At 39.8% G+C, this 24,922-nt stretch overlaps 1 protein-coding gene across 3 annotated transcripts in view; it reads right to left on the bottom strand.

Annotated features, from left to right (window-relative positions):
* col27a1b (collagen, type XXVII, alpha 1b) overlaps nt 1–24,922 on the bottom strand; it is a 591,032-nt gene that overhangs the window by 244,356 nt on the left and 321,754 nt on the right. For all 3 annotated transcript variants that reach the window (XM_059993655.1, XM_059993656.1, XM_059993657.1), the window contains one exon: nt 22,173–22,226. In XM_059993655.1, the coding sequence (XP_059849638.1) occupies nt 22,173–22,226 (54 nt within the window). The remainder of the gene's footprint in view (nt 1–22,172; nt 22,227–24,922) is intronic.

Consider the following 24,922-nt stretch of genomic DNA (forward strand, 5'->3'; position numbering starts at 1 on the left):
AGTAAGTTAAAGTGCCAGAATAAATTTTGTTTCACTGAAGTATTTGTGAGTTATTTTTCTGCAGATTAAAAACCTTTGATTAAGAGTTGGTGGCAATGAGTTTTGAAAGGCTCAATTTTAAATCTTTTGTTTGATGATTGAACTTTAATTGTGGCCACTCAGCTACAACAAAGCTTTGCATTCTTAGTTTGAGCATTGGAAAATTCTCTTTTATGTAGATGACTCTTCTAAGCTATTAATAGGTATTCATGATTTTGGCTAAAAGTGCTGTTTCTCACATGTTGGGTTGGCACTCAGCCTTGGTAGCCAAATGCATAACAACTGCCTGCAAAGCTCAAAGGGAATGTTCTGCAGAATAAGCCAAATAAGTCCTGACCCTGTAGTACACATTTCCCTTCTTGTTGTGCAGTTCTCCTCTACAACAACTAAGGTACTTACTTGAATATCTTGCATGAATGACCAGTGGGCATTGGGTATAAAATAGCACCCTTAATTCATCACCATTAACTGTGGATGACTAGGACAAGATAATGGAACAGGAGCCTATTTTCAACTCTACAGGTGTTGATGCTCCCCTTGTATCACTGTTCCCCTAAAAGAATTATTGAACGTCTTCAGGCAGGGTGTGCTGGAGATGATGATTTCTGCTGAGATTTCCTTGTACCAAAGCATTTGGACCATGTCTTTCATCTACCATTCTCCCCACGGGACCATTGGCCAGATCCTCCTTCGTAAAATTACATACTATAATCATAAACTTGAGAAGTCTAAATCTGTACACCAATACCCCAAGAAACACCAGTGTAGAACACCGTGGGGAACCACAATGCTACAGATAAACAAACTGCATCTTTCTTAAGAGTTAGAATTTCATACCATAAAAGGCTATGACTGCACAGAAGCTGCGGAGAATGCTGGAGCACTGAAGAAAATTGGACAGCTTTTCAGCAATTCTAATAGATAGAAATTATGTCCCAATTAACTTCTAGCAATTGAGCTGCCAATGACCAATATAGAGTTGTATTTAGCTCAGACTGCATTGGACTGTGGGATGCAAATATAGCCAGGGTCTTCCGCTGACAAAAATGCTTGGGGTTTGAATATGGTTAATGCTGGCTGATACACACTAAAGCGTATATAGCTGTCCATCAATAGAAAATGTTGAAAAATATTAAAGGGTTGGGTCAGTTGCTGTTGCACATTTTAACTTGCAGCCAGAGAAGATTACAAACAACATTGGCCCATTAGGCTTGCTGTAGCAACCTCTCCAAGTTAAGTGGGGCTCAGATGTAAGCAGACTTGTTCTAAGTCCAGGACAAGGAGTCCGAACAATGGAATTTGCTGGGATTTTCCAGCATTTCACTGGAATCCACCTGTCCAAATATTGCTCGGCCTGAATTGGCACAGAATTTAAAAGTATTTGTAGAAATCATAATAATTTTTTAAAAACTATTAAGAATAACAAAGATTTGTCTCCAGCTTTGCCTCTTGTCAAGGACTGTCGAGGATTTTCAGGTGTCTGGGTAAGCTACCCAAGGGTAGCTTAATGTTGAGGCCTCGTTTTAACCTCACCAGACCTTCTGGGTGTGGGCAGTCAGTTTGATCAATACTCTGTGAAATGTCTGAGAAAAGCGTGGATTGGCAGAGACTACGGGTGGAGAGCCTGGGCACTTGGCCAAATCCAGTTTGATTTGGCCCATTACATGCAGTTCTGCACAACTGATCCGAGAAAGCTATTCTCTTTAGTTTCACTTCTTTACTTATCAAATTATTAAATCTGTGCGCAATGTCTATACGCAAGTGGAATCTTGGCTGAAGTATGAGGGGGTTCTGTGTTGAAATAACTCACAAGCATTCAGAAGGGGAAGACAGAAATGAAAGAGAATGTAATTTAAAATAATAGAGAGAAGACTGAGTAAGAAAATAAAAATTAAGGAATAAGTCAAGGAAGAGAAAGAATGCATGCAATTAAAAAAGGGAAACAGTTCAGTACTTACTTTGAAAGAAAGTTTTGACAATTGATAATTTAAATTGCTTTTAAATGATCATTGTAAAGATGAAACCAAGGGAATGCTTATGAAATAATTTTTATTAAAGCACTACAGAAGTGAGAGGAGAGTGTGATGTATTATTGCTAAAATAACTGGACTATCTATGAGCTTTCTAGCATGCAATGTCCCTTGGAAACTTTAGTAGGAATGTGGATGTTAGAATTGTCAATGGCTGCCATGAGAAAAGTGAAAAAAGGAGAGAAATGTAGAAAAGTATTACAGAAACAAAGGAAAATACAGCAATATAACAGGAAGAATATATAGATGTAGAGCAAATAATGAGTAGAAGGAGTGAAGAACAGAGAAGGAGAAAGACTAATAATTTCTTTAAAGCAGTGGCTCCCAAAGTGGGCAATGGTGGTGAGCCCTTGGTAACAAAGGGGTCATTTGAGGGGTTACATGCTTAATTTAAGAAATTAAAATGGTCACATAATCACCTCATTTTTTGCTAACCCACTGTTCTCTTGGATTTTGCTTGAAGTGCATTATAGTTGTTGAAAAGCAATGTGACACCTGTATTTTGCATATCATGAGAAATCTGGATGGAGAAATTGTGTTATTTCCAGGCCTGGTCCTCACATTATTGCTGTTCACTACTGTACTAGAGTGCTAGTGAGTATGATTCCCATACTCTCATCACACAGTGACACAATTCATGTGGATTATGGTACGGCGTACAGTGGGTAAAGTTCAGAATCTGCCCTTTTGAATGGTCTTGACTGCATTTCTCTAGCCCACAGCCCAAGCGAGATATGGCTGCCTCACTTTATGTACTTAAGGCAAAGAGTCAGATTTTGCCTGATCATAACTTTCCCTTTATTGATCATAGTGCTTGAGGTAGAAGTGCAGACAATGTAGAGTGGAGTACCTGAAATATGGATTTACATCAGCACCAAGCAACCAACAGCAGCAAATGCAAATGCAAAAAAAAGTTTTTTTTTCTCTATTGAGGCAATGAAAGCACCCAGGCTCCTTGAACACTTGAAGAGAATACGCTCTGATAAAGCGAACAAAAACCTGGCTTACTTTGTGAAAACTTTCAGAAACAAAAAAAAAACACTTCATAACATATTTGCTAGCACTCCATAACAAAACAGTGATGGTTTGTGTGCTTAATACAAATTTTCACTGCTCATTGCTAAATCTGGAAAGCCCCATATAATTGGGGAAGAACTGATTCTACCAGCAGTAAAGGAGGTTCTGAGTACAGTTTTGTAAAAATCACCAGATCAAATCATTAAAGTAATCCCACTCAGCTACAACTCTGTTCAAAGACAAATAGATAAAATGTCTGAGAATGTGGAAAACACATTGTGCAACATACTTAGACTTCAGAGTTTGCTCTGTAGTTGGATGAGTCAACTTTGCCAGGCAACAAATCTTTGCTTCTTAGTTAGGTTTGCTTCATAAAATGATGAAAGTAAGGTTCAAGGGTTGTTATTTGCAAGGGGACTAGAAATAGATATGAAGGATGAGTCAGTATTCTCAAAGAGAAGGACATTCCACTCCCCAACATTCTTGCTTGTGCCACAGATGGGGCACCAACAATGACAGAATGCTACCGTGGGGTTACAACTGTGTAATTCACAGACAACATCTTCTTGCAAAGCACCTAAGGGACTGGCTGCACAAAACATTAAATACTGTTATCACAGCGGTAAATAGAATTAAAATGCATGCTCTTAATTCTCAACTATTTCAAGAGCTTTGTATTGAGAATGATGAACAGCTTGAACACTTGCTGTTGCACACAGATGTCAGATGGCTCTCAAAGTAAACTGCCTGAGATGCTTTTATGTGCTTTTGGAAACCTTGATAACATTCTTTGAAGACTCACTCAAATATTCTGTTCAGTAATCAACTCAAAAATATTAGGAATGACATTACTTATTTGTCGGAATTATTTGCAAAACTTAATGAAATCTATCTTCAGTTTCAAGGAAACAATGTGGATCTTATCAAAGCCAAATCTGCCATCTCCACATTTCAGTCCAAGAAAACCTATTTAAGTGCTACTTTGGCCATCACGACCTTTTCCAATTTCTGAGCTGCTCTGGGTTAGAAGAGAAAGAAAGAATTCCTGATGATGAACTTCAAGTACACCGTGCCCTCCCCTGGGTGAGCTGAGAGACGTTTAAGAATCTTCTATCTATCCCAGATCGAGTAATGTCCATTCCTGAACACTTGTATTGAGGAATTAACAGGAAGGATGGAAGAAGAACTGATCTCACTACAAAATGACTTTGAGCTGAAACCAAGGCTCAAGAAAACCATATCCAGATTTTTGGTTGCAGGAAGAAATCTCTGAATGCTATCCTGCACTGTGGAAAAAGGTCAAGATGTTCTTTATTGCCTCTCTAAAATTATATTTAGCAGCACAATGTTTCAGTCACCCAACTTCTTTCGAAGCAATGAAACAGACTCCAAATGACTGAACATGGGGTGTTAGAGATTCCTTCTGAGTGACATTCAGCCTGATGTTGAGAAGCTGTTATCACCGTACCAAGTACATCAACCTTGTTGAAAGACGACAAGCAATGAAATAGTGAATGGTTGGACAACTAATACATGCTCTAGAATTGTTGATAAAAGTTGCCTTCATTACAATTAAATAAAGAAATAATTTTATTTGTAGCTTTAAATAGATTTGAATAATTTTTGCAATTATTTGTCACTGCTTTGACTCTGCAGTTCCTAATTTCCTTTTACTGTGCATCATAAATCAAAATTCTTTATAGTTTTTACTGGCTGGAAAGTGAGAAAATGGCGCTGGGGATGTGGTCTAGGAAACAAGGGGGCAATAACCCAAAAAAAATTTGGGAACTACTGCTTTAGAACATGATTGGTTTGATTGCCTTTTTTGACCTCAGCATCATTGTCGATGACATAATCTTATGCATGAAATAAGTTTAGGGAAAATATGGTCCAAGTTTAATATCAGTGATTACATTGTTAACCAACTAGTCTGTTTTTCAAACCATATCAGTGTCACTTGCCACTGCTCTTTCTATTGCCTAGTTTACTGGAACCCAACAGACAGGTTTTGGGAGTGTAACAAAATGGCAAATATACTTCACAAAGGTAGAACTTCCAGTTGATTAAATACCGTTTAAATCATGCAATTTTACATAATTGGAAGTAATTACTTCGAACATTCTAAGCTTATGTTTAATGGACACAGGGGGTCCTTAAGATTTGTGATTGTTACTTTCTCAGAATCAGAATCCAAATCAGGGTTAACGTCACTGGCATATGTAATGAGATTTGTTGTTTGGTGGCAGCGGTATAGTGCAATATCTAGTAATAAAAACTGAGGGTTAAAGTGTGTGTGTATATATATGCCTCCTCCCTGGCGGCAACAATGAGAAGAAGGCATGTTCTAGTTAATGGGGGTCTTTAATGATGGATGACACCATTCTAAGGTCTCGCTCCTGGAAGATGTCCTGAATGCTGGAGGGGAGAGTGCCCGTGATGGAGTTGGCTGAGTTAGTAACTTCTGTGGATCTATCTCATCTCATTATGAAGCCCACATTAATAACTTTTGTTTGGTGGGCACAATTAGTTAACAGCATCATGATATCAATATTGTGCACCTCTAATTGCTGTTCTGCTACAAAATATACTTACGAAACAAATAGTTATAAGTAATTAAAACTCAGTGGTTTTAAATGATCTACGTGTTGCTCCTGAAGATATCCCAGCTGCTGGAGAGGCTGGTGCCCATGACGGAGTAAGTGCCCATAAGTAAACACAGAACATAACTTTCCCGACGCCATACGGGAGAAAGTTAATTGGTGATGCAAATCTGAATACTTAGGCAGGCACTCAGCATAATAACCACACAAAAAAACGAAGAATTCAATGAAAGGGAAGTTGGAAGCCACTCCCATGTAACTGCTGACTTCGTCAAGCATCGGGACCGAATCATGGGTTTGGCAGATGCTATCAATGAAAGTGGTGCATTTGTGGTGTTAATAAAAGTGCTGGACTGCTGGTGAAAGGAGTTAATACTTAAAGTGGAAGATGGCACTCTCAGCAAGCTGGCTGTATTGTATTGTATGATGTCATGGTTTTGGAGGCGCTGTTGATGACTCCTTCCAGACTAACAGGGTAGTAATTATCCAGGTTGGACTTTTACTCTGGACAGAAACACATCTAGGTAACAATCTACATTCTTTTGAGTTTGGGGATGCTCTTAGGCACTCTTCCTGAAGTCAACTGCTTAGATGTGTGTCACATTCCCAACAGGATGTGGCAGGACTGAGCAGCTGGGTTGTGGAAGCACCTTGGCTCTGTTATCTTACTGAGTTTGCTGTGTATAGACCAGCGTCACAAAAGACTTGACAGACCTGCTCTCCAAGGCCTTTTCACAAACATCCTTCGGTAAAAAAAATGCGTTCAGCCCAAATGGAACATGACTTACAGCAATTATAGTTTCCAGCTGCACTTTACAGAATATTCCATTATTTCAATGTTTACATATGTCACCTCTTTTGATATATTGGTGACTTTGTATCTGTCAGCATAAGCTCCACAGATAGTTTAAACTTTTTTTAAAGCATGATTAGAATGAACAAACTGGACCCAAACAATCTTGTATTGGATCCAACTAAAAATTTTCTTGGCTTAAAAATGGGATTGTTGAATTGGCCCCATGACACTTATATGCAATCGATGGAGCTTAGCTACAGTTCAAAATCAGATTTATTTGGCACTGATGGAATCCCTGAACCAACTTCTCTTCGATATAAACTAATACTGACTCGGGCCTTACAACTGACATTGCTGACAACAAATTGTTTATGAATTGCAGCTAAATTCCTTGCTGAGGCTCTGGAACATAAAAATAAAGAAGGACACAAAGAAAAAAGTTGGAGCTCAAAATAAAGCTAAAAAAATTGCTTGGTCATGAGGACTAGTAAGGGCTTAACTCCAATTACTAATTTGTGAGTTTACAAAGTGTGGTAACTTCTACTTTACAAAAAGACCGCTTGACAACTTGATGGCTAAAAGAGCATCTTTATGTGGGACGGCAAATGATATTTACAATACAGAGGCTTCCAGGTACCTCGTGCGGCCTGGGTGGAGGAACTATATACAATGCCTACTGAGAGTAAAAAGAGCGGAAGTAAAGACCCCGCCAACCCCGGATCCCGCCTCTTGCTACCAACAGCTTCCCGATTAGTATTAACTTACTTTTAATAATACTCACATTACAACACAAAGTATGGACGTAAGACTGTTGCACGTGTGGATAGACTTGATGCACTCAGGATTGACAAATATATACTTAGAGCATGAAACATTATAAAACTTGACTGGAACATCAGCAACACACTCAAAATTCTGGAGGAACCCAGCGGGTCAGGCAGCATCGATGGAAATGAATAAGCAGTCAACATTTCAGGCCGAGACCCTTCCTTTCTAGTGTCGGTGATAAGGGAGGCAAGTGCAATGTTTGCATTCATTTTGAGAGGACTAGAATGTAACAGCAAGGACATAATGCTGAGGCTTCATAAGTTATTGGTAAGACCACACTTGGAGTACTGTGAGCAGTTTTGGGCCCCTTATCTAAGAGAAGATATGCTGGCATTGTAAAGGGTTCATATGAGGCTCACGAGAATGAAAAGGTTAATGTACGAGGAGTGTTTGAGGGTCTTTACTGACTGGAGTTTAGAAGAATGAGGAGGGATCTAATTAAAACCGATTGAATATTGAATATTCAATATAGAGTGGACCTGGATAGGATGTTTCCTATGGTAGCATAGTCTAAGACCACAGGGCACAACATCAGAATAGAGGGGTGTCCATTTAAAATAGAGATGAGGAGGAATTTATTTAGACAGATAGTGGGGAATCTGTGTAATTCATTGTCAGAGATGGCAGTGGAGGCCAAATCATTGTGTATATTTAAAGTGGAGATTCATAAGGGCTTCTAAGGTTACAGGGAGAAGGCAGGAGAATAGGGTCGAGAGGCATAAAAAATCAGCATGATTGAATGGTGGAGCAGACGATGGGCCAAATGTCCTAATTCATATGGTCTTAATTTCAGACACTAAAAACAGCTTAAGTGTTGATGATGTGGGATCTCTAATCCTTTGCCTGAGACCTAGTGATAGCCCGTAGTCTCTGGAAGCAAAGCTTCCAGCTCGGGTGAATATGTGAGGAAATGAAAGGACAGGGATAGGGATAGCATAGAGTGAAAACTTAAGGCAAGGACTGGATCAAGCACCATCTGATCTGTTGTATTCGCATTCTAATATTGGTAACGTAAAAATGCTTCCATTCTTAAATGGATAAACATTATAGAGCAGGGACAGAAAGCAGAACTTCAATCAATGAAATTGCAAAATAATCTTTACGTTAGCTTGTTCATATATATTTGCATATCATTTAAAGTTGAATGGGAATTCCTGCATTGGTTTTTCGATATTGTGAGTCCTGTAATACATTCCTTTTTTATTGATGTTTTCATGAAAAAAAATGTTCTAAATGGAATGGAAGACATGGATCATTGGTAACAGAAACAATGGCTCAATAAATCATATTGCTCAGAGAACAATTCAGTATTGGAAACTGCTTTTGTTAGTCCAGATCCAACAAAAACATCAAATGGACCAAGACAGACCAAAGCCTGACCTAATTTTTATTTAGAATACAGAAATATCAAGCTTTTATTATTTTACTATTATTCCACAAATGTTCCTGGATTTTACATTTCACATTCTTGTACTCTAATCCCTCAATGGCTACAATCTCCAACATAGTACTCTTCCAAAATATCTGCGCCCATCAGTCTTGCTCTCTTGTACAACTTCTTTCCTTCCTCCACAATTAGTGCTTGTCGTCTTCTGCTGTGTATAAATGTTGGGCACTCCCTTTCTAAACCTCTCGGCCTCACTATCCCTCTCTCCTCATATAAAATGCTCCACAAAAGCAACCATGTGAGCAAGTTTCTGGTCATTGATCCCTTCTCATGAGTATCACCTTATGTGACTCAGAATCAAATTTTACCTGATCAAGCTCTTACACGGTAAGAAGTGGCACAGTAGCATAATAGTTAGCCTAATGCTTTACTGTCACAGGTGACCTGGGTTCAATTCCCACCGTACCTGTAAGGTGTTCATATCTTCTCCTCGTGACCGTGTGGGTTTCCTTCAGGCGCTATGTTTTCCTGTCATAACCCAAAAAGGCGTACTGGTTGGTAGGTTAATTATTCATTGTAAATTGTCCCATGATTAGGCTCAGGTTAAATCAGGCGTTGCTAGGCAGCACAGCTCAAAGGGCCGGAATGGCCGATTCCACACCCTATTTCAATAAATAAATAAACAAGCAAAAGCCTTGTGCGATTTTACTAAATTAAAGCTGTTACATTAACTGCCATTTTTCATAATGAGGAGGTCAAGGCAAATCCAAGATACATGTGTAGACAATTTGAGTGCCAGAACGATGTAGGTTGTGTTAACACCTAAACTCCAATCTTTTCATGACACTGACAGAATACAGATGTTAAAGAACATTAAAAAAATCAGAAAAGAAATAAAGCTATTTGGCCTGTCATGTCTGTGCTAGTCCGTAAAGAGTTACTCAACACAGTCTATAACCCTCCAGCTCATGCCTCTTTACAAATGGGATGAGGTTTACTGCCATAACAGCACTTCAGATAGTGCGTTCAAGACCCTTCCCACCCCTGGGTGAAAACTGTTCTCCTCAGCTCCTATCCAATCCTTTCACCAATTGTTGTAATTCTTTTCCCGTGGTTTTGACCTTTGTGCTGTGGGAAATGGATCCTTCATGCAAGTTCCAAAACATTTCATATACCACAGTCACTTCAGTTCCAAAGAAAACATTCCCAGCCTATCCAGTTTTCCTCATAGTTAAAGTATTCCAATTTTCAAAACTTATTAACTTTCTCTGCACTCTCTTCAGTGGAATCTCATCTTTAATATAATGTGGTGATCAACTCTAAGGAGAACTCAGACCACGATCGTCCACATCATATGACAAGGCACATAATGATGATGAGTACATTCAAAAGGATCATGAGGATCTGATTATAACTTCAGTTCCACTTCTTAGCCTTCCGCCCAATAACACCCCATTCCCTTACTTATCAAGTTTTAATTTGTATCTATCTTAAAAATATTCAAAGACCTTGTTTTGGGAAAGAACTTCACAAAGACTTACAGCCTTCTGAGAGAAAAAATCCATCTAAAACTTGTCTTAAAGGGGTGACCTCGAAACTTATAACAGTGACTTTAGATTCTACCACAAAGAAAACATCCTCTTTGCAACCACCTTGCCAGGATCCTTCAGGATTTTATACATAGAAACACAGAAAACCTACAGCACAATACAGGTCCTTCAGCCCACAATGCTGTGCTAAACATGTACTTACTTAAGAAATTACCTAGGGTTACCCATAGCCCTCTATTTTCTAAGCTTTATGTACCTATCCAGCAGTCTCTTCAAAGATCCTATCATATCCACCATCACCGGCAGCCCATTCCATGCACTTACCACTCTCTGCATAAAAAACTTAACCCTGACATCTCCTCTGTACCTGCTTCCAAGCACCTTAAAACTGTGCCCTCTTGTGTTAGCCATTTCAGCCCTGGGAAAAAGCCTCTGACTATCCACATGATCAATGCCTCTTACCATCTTATACACCTTTACTAGGTCACCTCTCATCCTCCGCTGCTTCAAGGAGAAAAGGCCAAGTTCACCCAACCTATTCTCATAAAGAATGCTCCCTAATCTAGGAAACATCCTTGTAAATCTCTGCACCCTTTCTAAAGTTTCCACATCCTTCCTGTAGTGAGGTGACCAGAAATGTGCACAGCACTCCAAGTGGAATCTGACCAGGGGTTTATACAGCTGTAACATTACCTCTTGGTCCTTGAACTCAATCCCATGGTTGATGAAAGCCAATGCACTGTATACCTTCTTAACCTCAGAGCCAACCTATGCAGTAGCCTTGAGTGTCCTATGGACTCGGACCCCAAGATCCCTCTGATCCTCCACACTGCCAAGAGCTTTACCATTAAAACTATATTCTGCCATCATATTTGACCTACCAAAATGAACCACCTCACACTTAACTGGGTGGAACTCCATCTGCCACTTCTCACACAGTTTTGCATCCTATCAATGTCCTGCTAAAACTTCTGATAGCCCTCCACACTATCCACAACACCCCCAACCTTTGTGTCATCAGCATATTTACTAACCCATCCCTCCACTTTCTCATCCAGGTCATTTATAAAAATCATGAAGAGAAGTGGTCCCAGAACAGATCTCTGAGGACACTACTGGTCACCGACTTCTATTCAGAATATGACCAGTCTGCAACTAATCTTTGCCTTCTGTGGGCAAGCCAGTTCTGGATCCACAAAGCAATGTCCCCTTGGAACCCATGCCTCCTTACTTTCTCAATAAGCCTTGTATGGGGTACCTTATCAATGCCTTTCTAAAATCCATATACACTACATCTACTACTCTACCTTCATCAATGTGTTTAGTCACATCCTCACAAAATTCAATCAGGCTCGTAAGGCCTTTGACAAAGCCATGCTGAATATTTCTACTCATATTATGCCTCTCCAAATGTTCATAAATCCTACCTCTCAGGATCTGTTCCATCAACGTACCAACCACTGAAGTAAGACCCACCGACCTATAATTTCCTGGGCTATCTCTACCCCCATTTTTTTGAATAAAGGAACAACATCCGCAACCCTTCAATCCTCTGGAACCTCTCCCATCCCCATTGATGATGCAACAATCATTGCCAGAGGCTCATCAATCTCATCCCTCGCCTCCCACAGTAGCCTGGGGTGCATCTTGTCTGGTCCTGGAGACTTATCCAACTTGATGCTTTCCAAAAGCTCCGGTACATCCTCTTTCTTTTGAGATGAATGCGAATATCGCATTTGCCTTCCTCATCACAGGCTCAAACTGCAAGTTAATCTTTAGGGAATCATGCTCAGGACTCCCAGATTCCCTTGTGCCGCAGTTTTCTGTATTTCCTCTTCATTTCGAAAACAGTCAACACTTTCATTTCTTCTACCAAAGTGCATGACCATACATTTCCCAACATTGTATTGCACCTGCCACTTCTTTGCCCATTCTCCTAATCTGTCTGAGTCCTTCTGTAACCTCTCTATTTCCTTAAAACTACCTGCCCCTCCACCTATCTTCTTTGCATCTATAAACTTTGCAACAAAGCCATCAATTCCATTATCCAAATTATTGACATATAACATAAAAAATTCAGTCCTAACACAGTCCCCTATGGAACACTATTAGTTACCGACAGCCCACCAGAAAAGGCTTACTTTATTCCCACTCTTTGTCTCCTGCCAACCAGCCACTGCTTTATCCATGCTGGAATCTTTTCCTGAAATACTATGGGTTTGTAGCTTAAGCAACCTCATGTGAGGCACCCTGTCAAAGGCCTTCTGAAAATCTAAGTACACATCAACTGATTCTCTTTTGTTTATCCTGCTTGTTTTTTCTTCAAAGAATTCTAACAGCCTTATCATGCAATATTTTCCCTTGAGGAAATCATGCTGACTATGGCCTGTTTTATCATGTGCCTCCAAGTACCTTGAGACCTCATCTTTAATAATTGATTTCAATATCTTCCCAACCACTGAGGTCAGACTAACTGGCCTATAGTCTCCTTTCTTCTCCTCTCTCCCTTCTTGAAGAGTGAAGTGACATTTGCAATTTTCCAGTCTTCTGGAACCATTTCAGAATCTAATGACTCTTGAAAGATCATTACTAAAGCATTTACAATTTCTTCAGCCACCTCTTTCAAAACCCTGGTGTGTACACCATCTAGTCCAGGTGACTTATCTACCTTCAGAACTTTCAGTTTCCCAAGGACCTTCTCTCTAGTAATGGTGATTTTTGTATCTTATGTATCTTTTTATTATGAGTGGAGTTTAAAGAGTCGAAGGATGGCACTGCATAACCCACGTGCCAATAAAGTTTACAGCCATATTCAAAGGCCTCGGCCCAAAATGTCAGTTGTACTCTTTCCCATAGTTGTTGCCTGGCCGGATGAGTTCCTCCAGCATTTTATGTGTGTTGCTTGGATTTCCAGCATCTGCAGATTTTCTCTTGTTTGTGATAGGTTTGCTATGTCTGGATAAATTATTTTTTTCCCTTGCAAAATGGACTATTTCATATTTTTCTAGAGTATATTTTATCATATCTTTACTCACTCATTTAACACATATCTTATTATATCCTCTTCACAACTTAACTTTCTCATGTATCTTTGTGTCAATAACAAATCTAACAATCATATCCCTTGGTGCTTTCATCTAAGATGATGAAACATTGCACTGTATGTTTCAACACAAATGAAATAAATAAATCCAAACCAGAATTACTTAGATTTATATAAATGCCAGTACCAATCCATGTGACACACCACTAAAATATCTTGCAAAACTTAAAATTACTTTTCTATTCCTATTCTTCAATTGCTTTCCAACCAGACAATTTTCTAAAATACCATACATTTTCCCTGGCACCATGGTATTTTATTATCCAAATAACCTTTGAATGTGGAATGATACTCCCACCAGAAAACGTAATACAGAGTCTCTCTTTTATAGTATTTTCTCTTCAAAAATACTTAATTAAATTGGTGCAATATGATATGCTTTTCACAAAACCATGTTGGCTTCACCCAAATGTTCCTATCTCCCAATTCCTGCATAACCAATTATTCTATACCACAGCTAATGAAAGTGTCTCATTTGCTTTAACAGGATATATCTTTGAGGATCTGCAAGATCCCTTTGATCATCCACACTACTCAATATCTTCCCTCTACTGTGAATTCCCTTTCCTCATTGAACATCTCCATGTGATTAACCTTTGGCAAATATTTATACAGTTCTTTCATATTTTATTTGTGCAGTTAGGTAAATTATTATTGGTCTTGATTTGCAGTTTTTCAATTCTGCAGTTACTACTCCCTCACATAACTGTGCCCCTTCACTGTACTGATGAACCATGAATATTGAATTAATTCACCACGAATTATTAAATAATTAATTAATTTGGAGATACATGCAGAGCAGGCCCTTCCAGCCCAATGGACCACACTGCCCAGTGACCCATCTATTTATCCAGCCTAATGACAGAATAATGGGTGGTGGGGTGCAGTTAATGTATCTACCAAAGGAGGTGTCACCCTTGGGCAAGGTGTAGCTAGGGCTTAATCCCATGATCAGGATCACGTGAAGCCATGGGAGCAGGTGGTGGGCGGTCGTAGGAGCAGCCGGTGCAGATCACAAGTCCTGGTTATGCGACCACTGACGCTAGGCAGACAATCTCTGAAGAGCATTGATAATGGCTGGGGTCACCTGTCTTGTAAAGACTCTGCCCAGAAGAAGGCAATGGGAAACCACTACTGTAGAAAAATTTGCCAAGTATAATCATAGAAAGGCCATAATTACCTACATCTTTTGACACAGCACATAACAAATGAATCGCAGGATAATTTACAATGACCAGTTAAACTACTAACCAGAATGTCAATGGGCTGTGGGATGAAATCTGATCACCCGGAGGAAATCCACGGGCTCACGTGAAGGACATATGGAATTTCTTACAGAGGACTCCAGAACTGAACTCTGAACTCCAGTGCCCTGAACTGTAATAGCATTATGCTCACTCACTGCTACAGTACCTTGGGTGATATAAAAATACAATTACGCGTCAATTTTGTTTCAGTTCACCTGTCCAAATGTCACGGCTTCCAACCTGGGGCTCACGTGACCAGTTTCCTCCTTACCAACTTTATAATCAAGGCCAGTAACTCACAATTTGAGCTCCAAATTGAGAACATATGCACTAGTAGTTTCCAGTTCACATGCAAGCAAAGAAAGAAGGGATTTTTTTTAAAGCATTTATGCTTTTATTGTTTGCCTTGACAAAAGCAGATGAGTGCAAACTGTTTATGATTTCACAGTACAAATGAATGTTTTTCATTAGTTGACCTGTTTGAGTGAAAGGTTTATGTGATTAAAACTGTGATTTATTATGTAGTAATATGGTATCATAATGTGTTGCTATCATTCGTTAATATAGTCCTTGTCAAATGCAGCAACAGTAAAGGAAATGACTGGCAATTTGTGACTCAGTGCTTCATTTCTCAAAAGCAGGTTCAGTAACCCTACAAGCAATCCAAAACATTCCTGTCCAGTTGTTGGTCAGGAACAGGCCCTTGCTCAACCAGCAATGACATGAATACATGCTTAAGTACTGAATTTGAAGGGGATGCAACTTGGAGGGTTTAATCGGGAGATATCTGCATAAGATTAGCTCATACTCAGATTCAGATTCAGGTTCAGTTTATTGTCATTTAGAAACCACAAATGCAATGCAGTTAAAAAACTGAGACAATGTTCCTCCAGGATGATATCACAAAAGCATATGACAAAACAGACTACACCAGAAAATCCACATAACGTTTGGCAATCCCCAATCCAGAGTCCGGAGAGACTGCTGCGTATTAATATCATGCTACCATCTTAGCGCGTTTCCCCGGAAAGGAGCGCCATATCCACCAGACAAACAAAACCAAAAACTGAAGCTACAAGACCTGCACAAAACCACATAGTTACAACAGTGCAAACAATAGCATAATTGATAAACAAACAGACCATGGGCACAGTAAAGATAGTCCAAAGATGTTAAAAGACTATAAGTTTGAAAGAAACCACCACAAAATTCACTTAAAGACCTGTTTAAAACATTCAAAATTTTAGAGTCCACCAGGGTAGGGAAAGAGAAAAAGGATGAGTTCTCTGGAAGGGTGTTCCAGAACAAAGATTGATTGCCTAACTTTCAAAACTGGAAACGAAAGAAACACATCCAAGAATGTGAAGCAAAGACAAGCAAATGCAATTGAAATACAGACTGACAGAGATAAAGATGAATGTTGCGACTAACTAAAGAAACTGAATGAGCTGCCTTACCCAATGATCATTGGTGCAGTTAGGAACTTCAATATACTGTAATGTAAACATGCTGAAGATTATCTCACGGTCAAACACAACACAAGATTATGCCACAACAGAAATACAGTTAGAGTCAGCCACTCAGAAATTGTAGCAAGCATTAATTGCAATGGTTTAATCCTTCAGTGTTTTATTTTCTGTGGAGAACAGTAGGTTGTACAAGCCACCTAATAACTTCAAGGCAATGGAGAGTCAAGAAAGCCGATAGCTTTTTACAAAGGTTACACAGTTATTCTGCTGTCAATTAATATTTTTTATTGAGAAACAAAGCAATTTTATTATTCTGCATTCAAAATATTTTTCACTCTGTACACTATTTTCAAGTAGGGGGAGCAGCTACCTGAAAGCATATTTCAAAAGAGTTGTCGGTTTTTCCTGTTTTGTACTCACAAGCTTCAAAATTGCAGGTGATCAACTTGATGATGGGGCTTATGAATATGATGACGTTGAATATCAATGGCAGGTAGTCAGGCTCTCAGTTTGGAAAGGGCCATTATGTGGTTCTTCAGTGCGGTGGTTCTCAACATTTTTTTGGCTTGTGTCTCACTTGTGACTTTTATTTAACCCTATGCCCCCCCCCCCCATCCTCCATAGAACCCATTGGATGCTAAAGTTTTTTTGGTCAAATGCACTAATTATTTTACTATAGAGCCAATATTTATGTTTTAACAAGTTATATATATTATATGAGGGGTGATTGATAAGTTTGTGACCAAAGGTAGGAGGAGTCAATTTTAGAAAACTTAGCACATAGTCCCCTCCTACATTTACACACTTAGTCCAGCGGTCGTGGAGCATATGGATCTTGGACCTCCAGTAAGTGTCCACAGATGGGTGATTGATAAGTTTGTGGCCGGAGGAGATGAGTTATTAACTTCAAACTTTCTGCATAATCACTCAAACAGTTGACCTGCATGCGCATGTAACCAGAGCTGTATAACTCATCTCCTTCTACCTTAGGCCACAAACGTATCAATCACCCATCTGTGGACACTTTCTGGAGGTCCAAGATCCGTATGCTTCACGACCACTGGACTAAGTGTGTAAATGTAGGGGGGACTATGTTGAAAAATAAATGTGCAAGGTTTCCTAAAATTGACTCCTTCTGCCATAGACCATGAACATATCAATCACCCCTCGTATGTTAAATATAACATTGCAGGTGTATACGAAAAATAAAACTATTTCAAAGGTTTTAACAGGATACTTCATTTATAAAATATATAAAATGTTCTTCCAACCAGCAACAAAAGAGCACTTAATATTATTATTTTGAGTATTTAATGAGATCCTTGTGATGCAAACTAGTGAGTTTTTGAATATCCATTTGCAACTTGTTTGAAGATATTTGAAAATTGCCTCTTTTCACAACATCAAGATCAAAATGTCCGCTGTACTTTTTTCCACAGATGCTGCCTGGCCTCTAGAGTTCCTCCAGCGTTTTGTGTGTGTTGGTTGGATTTCCAGCATCTGTAGATTTTCTCTTGTTTGTGATCCAGACGGTTACAAGGTTTTGGTAGTGGGTGAAGAGGTTGACTAAAAACCACATTCAACTAGATAAGAAGTGGGAAATCTAATTAAAAACAGCTTTGCTTTCTTCCAGAACTGTGGAAACTTATTTTCAATATCACTACCTTTCCACCTGTTCACTGTCTAATCAGTGGTTTGTATGGGGCGGGGATGTGGAGTGGGGCTCAGGGGGCAGAATGGTGATGTGTGTAGGAGCAGAGATAATGATTGACGTGTCACACCCCCACCACCCCAAGCTAAGCTGTCTTGCTGCCCAATTTGCATCTCTTAGCTTATTTCTCCATTCATTTCATTCAGGCTTCCAATTAAATTACATACATAGATTTATTTCTTCTTTATTTATACATTTTAGTAACATTTCATTAAAACAGCAAACTTATCACATCCCAGTCAGAATCTCCCGTGGCCTCCAGTTTCTTCTTTTTTGACTTGTGGCCCCTATGAAATCCGACATAATTACCATTGAGAACCGCGGCCTTAGCAGCACGAACGGTACTTGCCACTTGTTAACTCTGACCTGAATGCTTGCTGCATGCAGATTCAGAATGTTTCATTTGCTGAGACATTGTGGATAGAACTGAATTCTGTATAATCTCCCAGTTCTGATCATGTAAAGGAGGCAGGTGAACAGCATTAGAGTGAACACCTTGCTCTGTGGAAATCCTACAGTGATGGCTTATTGTGAGGGGCAGCAACCTCAACCATCTCCTTTTTGTCTGAGGTATATTTCCAAATATTTTCCTTCCAGTTCATTTTAAGGAGGACTCCTTGTGCCAAGGTTGGACAAAGGCTGGCTTGGTTAAGGCTTCTCATTCTCACCTCACCTCTGAAACTCTACTCTTAGGTCTGTGTCCTGAAGTCTGTTGCCGAGGGGTTGAGGAGAATTCCACACTGGATGTGGCTGAGCAAGTTATTGGTAAGTAGGTGCCACCTGAGTTATGATTCCACCTATTAGCTGCATTATGAACTCTCCCAAATTCTCAGGTCGTCTGGGGCAGGTCTGCTTACCGTCTCCTGGGTCAAAACTAAGCATGATGAAGCTGCCTTTGGTTACTATGCTCCACACAGCTGGAATAACCTTCCAGCAGATTTGGAGTCTGCCGCAACTTTAAACTGAGGCTTAAAAACTTTTCTTTTACGCTGCAGCTTTTAATTAGAATCTCCTGCACTGTAACCTCTATTTATCACATCTATTTTTGTGTGCTTTTATTCTCTTATATACAGTCTGAAATTTGATGCTTGATTTTTATATCTTGTTCTATGTAAAGCACTTTGGACTGCCTTGTGTTTGAAAAGCGCTCTACAAATAAACTTGCTTGCTAATTAATGCAGCACATTTCTCGGTGCAAATTAGATACACCCTTTTCGTTGGTGAATGGTTCATATAAGGAACCTTTCTAATCACCAGGGTAGATGTTAACGTTGTAACAATACAGGTCTGGTTTGTTCTGGAACGTAGGTTGTTGCTGCAACTGCCAGATATAAATTAATTCTAAAGCATTTGTTGTATCTGGCATTTACAACTGTTTCTTCAGACAATGCACAGGGAATTCAATTGCCTGAAGACTATCTTTTAATGATGATGGGGAATTCAGGAGGAAGCCAAGATGGGTGATTTATGGCATTTCTAGACACCCAAGTTTGTAAATATTTCGCCCTTCTTTTTAGCAATTACATGTTGGAACTTTCAATTACTCAGGCTGAGAATGTTCACGAAGCAGCTTCTTCCATTAGCTGTTTAATTTTCCATCATTATTCAAAACTAGGTAAGTACAACTTTTCAGATAGTCGCTTACTTTAAATTTACATTATTTTCCTGCCTTGCTTCAGTTTTTACTTCACTTTTTGCCTCCACAAGTATTAATCAAGATTGCAGAATTCAATTCAAAGCATCTTGATAATCAGATATACAAAATGCTGGAGGAATTCATCAGGTCAAGCAGAATCTATGGAAATGAATAAGCAGTCAACGTTTTGGGTCGAGGCCATCCTGACTGTATTCATTTCCATAGACGCTGACTGACCTGCTGAGTTCTTCCAGGATTTTGTGTGTGTTGCTCTGGATTTCCAGCATCTGCAGAGGCTCTTGTGTTTTTGATAATGAGATAGTCCATCTCACTCACCATCAGTATCTTCAGTGTCGGTACTTGACTAGAAACTGAACTGCATAATCAGTATTAACACCACAACCCAGAAGAGCAGGTATTGTGCGGAGTGCCATATCAGCGGCACTACCTAAACCCACAACTTTGATTGCAGAGAAAGATGAGCACCTTCATCCCCAAGCTTTCTTTTAATTCTGGCTCAATTCTGACATGACTGGATGTTTATCACTAGGTTACTGGGGCAGAGCAGCCAAAAATGCCTGCACCTTAAGAAGGAATAACATCAAGCCAATCCCGTTTCCTTTAAGGATGAATTGGATGACCATGTATCCTCCTCAAGGAGTCTTGGTAACAATATTAAGATGTCTAATGACTAACACCTGCAAGTCCAAGATGGCGGCGTGACGCAGCTATAGCGGCCACACTGGGGATGATATCTGTTATTTGTTAAGTGGGGTGCCGTGCGCAACCCTAATCTGATGAAAAACGGATGTGGGAGAACGGAGGAACATTGGAAAATCTCCAGGAAGGCCTTCTTCATTACTGCTGCTGCTGTCAGGTCCGGGTCTCTGCTGAGAACAGGCCACCAGTCCTTGGGGTCACGTTGCCGGTGGCCATTGGTGGGGGTGTCTTAATGCGCTCGACAGAGGATGGTACTCGGAGAAGCTGTGCCGGAGGGGATGGTCGGAGGCTCGGAGGTTTGACAGACTCATAGTCCACAGCAGTCGGGGCGATTTCACTGTGTGCTGTGTTTGCAAGGCTCAGTCCGGAGGTGCCTTGGAAGTCTATAGTGGGGGGTATTCCCTTCTGCTGCCTGCGTGGGATGATGAGTCTATCAGGACCCTGAGGACCTGTGGAAACTGTGTGCTGGTTTCTTTTGAACTTATAGTCTTTTAACATTTTTGGACTATTTTTACTGTGCCCATGGTCTGTTTTTTTTATCAATTATGCTATTGTTTGCACTGTTGTAACTATATGTTATAACTATGTGGTTTTGTGCAGGTCGTGTAGCTTTAGTTTTTGGCTTGTTGGGTGCTAGAGTTGGTCTCTAGAGTTGGTGTGTCTGGGTAGTCTTGTTTTGTCTGGTGGATTTGGAGCTCCTTTCCGGGGCACGCGCTAAGATGGTAACACAATATTAATACACAGCAGCCTCTCCAGACTCTGGATTGGGGATTGTCAAACGTTATGTGGATTTTCCGGTGTAGTCTGTTTGTCATGTGCTTTTGTGATATCATTCTGGAGGAAAATAGTCTCGTTTTTTTAACTGCATTGCATTTGTGGTTTCTAATTGACAATAAACTGAAACTGAACTGAACAGAATCCTTAGGTATGAAATTTAACTTGTCAGGACATGAGAGCTTGCCATTTTATATGCCTACGCACTGAGTTCTGTTGAATTTAACCCAACTGACTATAAAATGAGTCATGTAACAAGCTGTGAGAGCATGCTAAATGCCAAGTCAAATTTCATCCTCTTGTGTAGGATTGTTGCATACAAGGATAATGATTGTTGCAGAGATAATAGTTGGCTGGGAGAACCAGGAGAAATTTGCCATTCTCTGTAAAAATAGTTACGTGAAATTTTATCTTTCTTTGGGCTGGATTATTGTGAGATGGTTCATATGAATGAGTAAATCTCTGACTCTTGACAATGTAGCATACTTTATAAGCCAGGAGTTCCCAACCTTTTTTTATGCCATGGACCAATAACTTTAAGTAAAAGGTCCTTGGAGCCCAGATTAGGAATCCGTGTTGTAGACAATACTGAAATGTCAGCATATACGATGAAGAATTCAGCTGCCAGTGCTGTAGAATGTGAATCTCACACAACTCACTTCACTTCATGTTCACCTCCAACATCACCTTTCTTTTTCACACTTCCTTCCCAAACCAGCACAGAACCTGCCCTAATGTCAGGCAGTCTCAACCCAAAATGTCTACTTACAACTTTTGACTCCACAGATACTGCTTGACCAACTGATTCTTCCAGTTTTCTGTATTTTGTACTTGTTTCAGTTTAGGGTAGAACAAGGGAGGGCAGACACACCTTGAGATAACAAACCTTGAAATAATAGAGGGTTTCAGTATAAATCAGAGCGATTTTGCAGAGGTGGAAATAGGTGTTTTTTGTAATGGTTCAGACATGTGAACGGATGCTGACTTTGGATTGCAAGTTGAATCATTCCATTTCACTTCTGGCAGATCCCAGGCACTTGGTGGCAAAGCAACATAATTTGTCGAAAAATTATTTCAGTCTTCCTAATATTAAGTCAGTAAAAATTTCCAATGATCAAGCACTGTATGCTAAATATTGGGCAATAAAGAGGCAGAGAAGGGGGCGAGAAAGATGGCAATGATTTTGAGCAGGTTGCAGTCAGATTCAATGTAACCTCTTATTTGGAATCTTATAAGGAATCTTTAAAACATATCTTTAAGTTTACCTCAAGTCCAGGGGGTCCTGGTATTCCAGTTGGACCTTTATCCCCAATTCTTCCCTGAAAAATTAATGTAAGTAAAAAAATCAAATAAATGTATCAATCTACGATACTTTAGCTGAAACCAACTGATAACGACTATAACTACTTTCTTGTCTTTGTTCCTCATGCCTCTTTTTTTAGAGCTGACAAAGGCTCTTTGAATTGTTAACTGTTTATCTCTCCACAGATGCTCCCTGGCCTGTTGAGTATTTTGATCTAATTTAAAATATTTTGTAGGAAGACTAGTTAGTAACAGTTTTAACCACACAGCAGCTCAATTGATGTAACCTTATTGCATTGGAAAACACATCAAACAGAGCAGTTTATGGAAAAAAAAGATGAATCACTGATAGCAGAAATCCTGAAGTTACAGTCACTTCCAAGGTCATAGAATCATAGAAAAGTACAGAACAGAAAAATGCCTTTTGGCCCATCTAGTCCATGCCAAACCATTTAACCTGCCTACTCCCATCAGCCTGCACAGTGACCATAGCCCTCCATACCCCTACCATCCACGTATCTATCCAAACTTCTCTTAAATGTTGAAACTGAACTCGCATGCACCACTTACGTGGTGATAACAAGTGGCAATAGATTCATCATTGATACAATTGCAAAATCAGGGCAATTTTGTCCATTTTGTTCATTTTGTCCTTGGGCGTTAACTAAAGTATGGTTGTGTTGAGTACAATAGTATTTGAAATATACAGAGACTCTAGAGCAGGGGTTTCTAACCTGGGGTCTGTGGACCCCTTGCTTAATGGTTTGAATTTTGTGAAGGATCAGTGCTAATTCAGGACTGAATGGATGTTATCATTGACTGTTACATCTAAGAGAGAGCTTCTTGATACATGGTGGAAGAGCAATAAACGTGTGGTAAGATTAAGGTTATTGTTAATGAAGTAAGTACATAAAAACCGAAACACATGACCACTCCACTTTGTATTGCTCTTCACTGTTTCATTCTAGGTTCTCAAGTCCAAATACTCATGAGAGGGTACACCCTTCCTCTCCCCATCTCTCCCCTCCCCTCCACACAGTGAGGTATACAGCCACTTAAGCTGCCTTCTGGGTGGGTGAGACAAACAGTGCTGCTGCTCAGAGCTACATTCTGTCTAGCACAATCAATGTGGTTTTATTGTTTGAGAATCACCAGACCTGCACCATATATTGATGGCTCATCATGTCCTATGATCTCCCTCAACAACTCCTGTTAGACAAGGTAAAATGCTGTTTCCCCCCCCCCCCCCCACTTTGGTTGAATTGATTCAAATCCCAGCAGGTGTGAATGGAATTAACCTTATGCCACATTGACTTTGCCCCAACAAACATCTTCTAAAGGCATGGAGACTGGCAGATTAATTGACTACTATTAATTATCCTTAGTGGTAGGTGAAGGAGAAACAAGGTGGAATTGATGGACATGTGAGAGAAGAAAGGTTGCAGGAAAATATCGGAATGGCATGTTGGGCTGCTGCAAGCCAGTAATCGCCCCATTTTCCAGATGGTTTCCTTCAATGTTGCAATATCAGGAATGTTAAGAAAGTGGGTCTCTGTGAAACCTGGGTGGGTAAGACATTGTGTACTACTTCCTTTGTCAAATGCCTTTCTCCTATTTTTACTCATTTCTTATCTATTGAACGTGAAAAATTTCTTCACCTGCAGGATTTCCTCTGGCAGTTAAACTAAGAAGGGATCTACTGAAATTCGATGATATGATCTTTAGGATCCCAACTAAAATCAGTTTACTTAAGAAATGTATTGTAGAGTTGTGCAAAACACTCTGCCTATGGTCTGAGTAGGAATGTGATGTATTAATAAACCTGTTTGATTCACAGGGGAGTGAGGAATAATGGGAACCCCTAAACTAGTCAGAGTCCATGAACAATGCAAGAGGGCCTGGTCATGCATTATGAACATATGTTCTTTTCCTATCCACTCAGTGTCAAGTATTTCTCTAACAAACACTGCCACAAAGCTTCAGTATTCATGAGAAGCTGTTTTCTCCTTGAGTATGAACAATTTGACCATCATATCAATAATGTTAAAATGTGGCATGAATATTGATTTCTCCTTCCAGTAAACACATTTTTCCCTCCCATTCCTCTATTTCTTACTCTGACCATTTATCTCTTGTCATCTGGCCTATTACTTCACCCTGGGTCCCCTCCTCATTCCCTTTCTCCTATTGTCCACTCTCCTCTCCTATCAGATTCCTTCTTCTCCAGCCCTTGACCTTTCCCACCCACCTGGCTTTACCTCTCTTTGTCCAGCTAACCTCCTTCCCCTCACCCCAAGCTTTTATTCTGGCGTCTTCCCCCTTCCACAGATGCTGCCAGACTTGCTGAGTTCCTCTGGCATTTTGTGTGTGCTGCTTTGGCTTTCCAGCATCTGCAGACTCTCTGGTGTTTTTGTTAAAAACGTTGCTGGAGATTAATTTTGGATAGGATGGTGATGAATATTGGTAGCTCAGGTTGAGGCATTTGATGTTGCAGTGCTTGGCAAGCTTGGCCACCAGCCGATGAAACCTTCGCAAGCTGATTGCCAAGCTCGATTAATCTTGAATGTTGTGCCATCATTGTGTCATTTGGGCAGGGCTAAAATACACAATTATTTTGAACCAGAAAAGCCATAGGATATTAATAGCTATCATTAAATATCTACAAAATATATGGAAAAACTGCTTAATATTGCCAGTACAGTGATTTTCTTTG

Source organism: Hypanus sabinus, chromosome 18, assembly GCF_030144855.1.
Source record: "Hypanus sabinus isolate sHypSab1 chromosome 18, sHypSab1.hap1, whole genome shotgun sequence".
Lineage (NCBI taxonomy): Eukaryota > Metazoa > Chordata > Chondrichthyes > Myliobatiformes > Dasyatidae > Hypanus > Hypanus sabinus.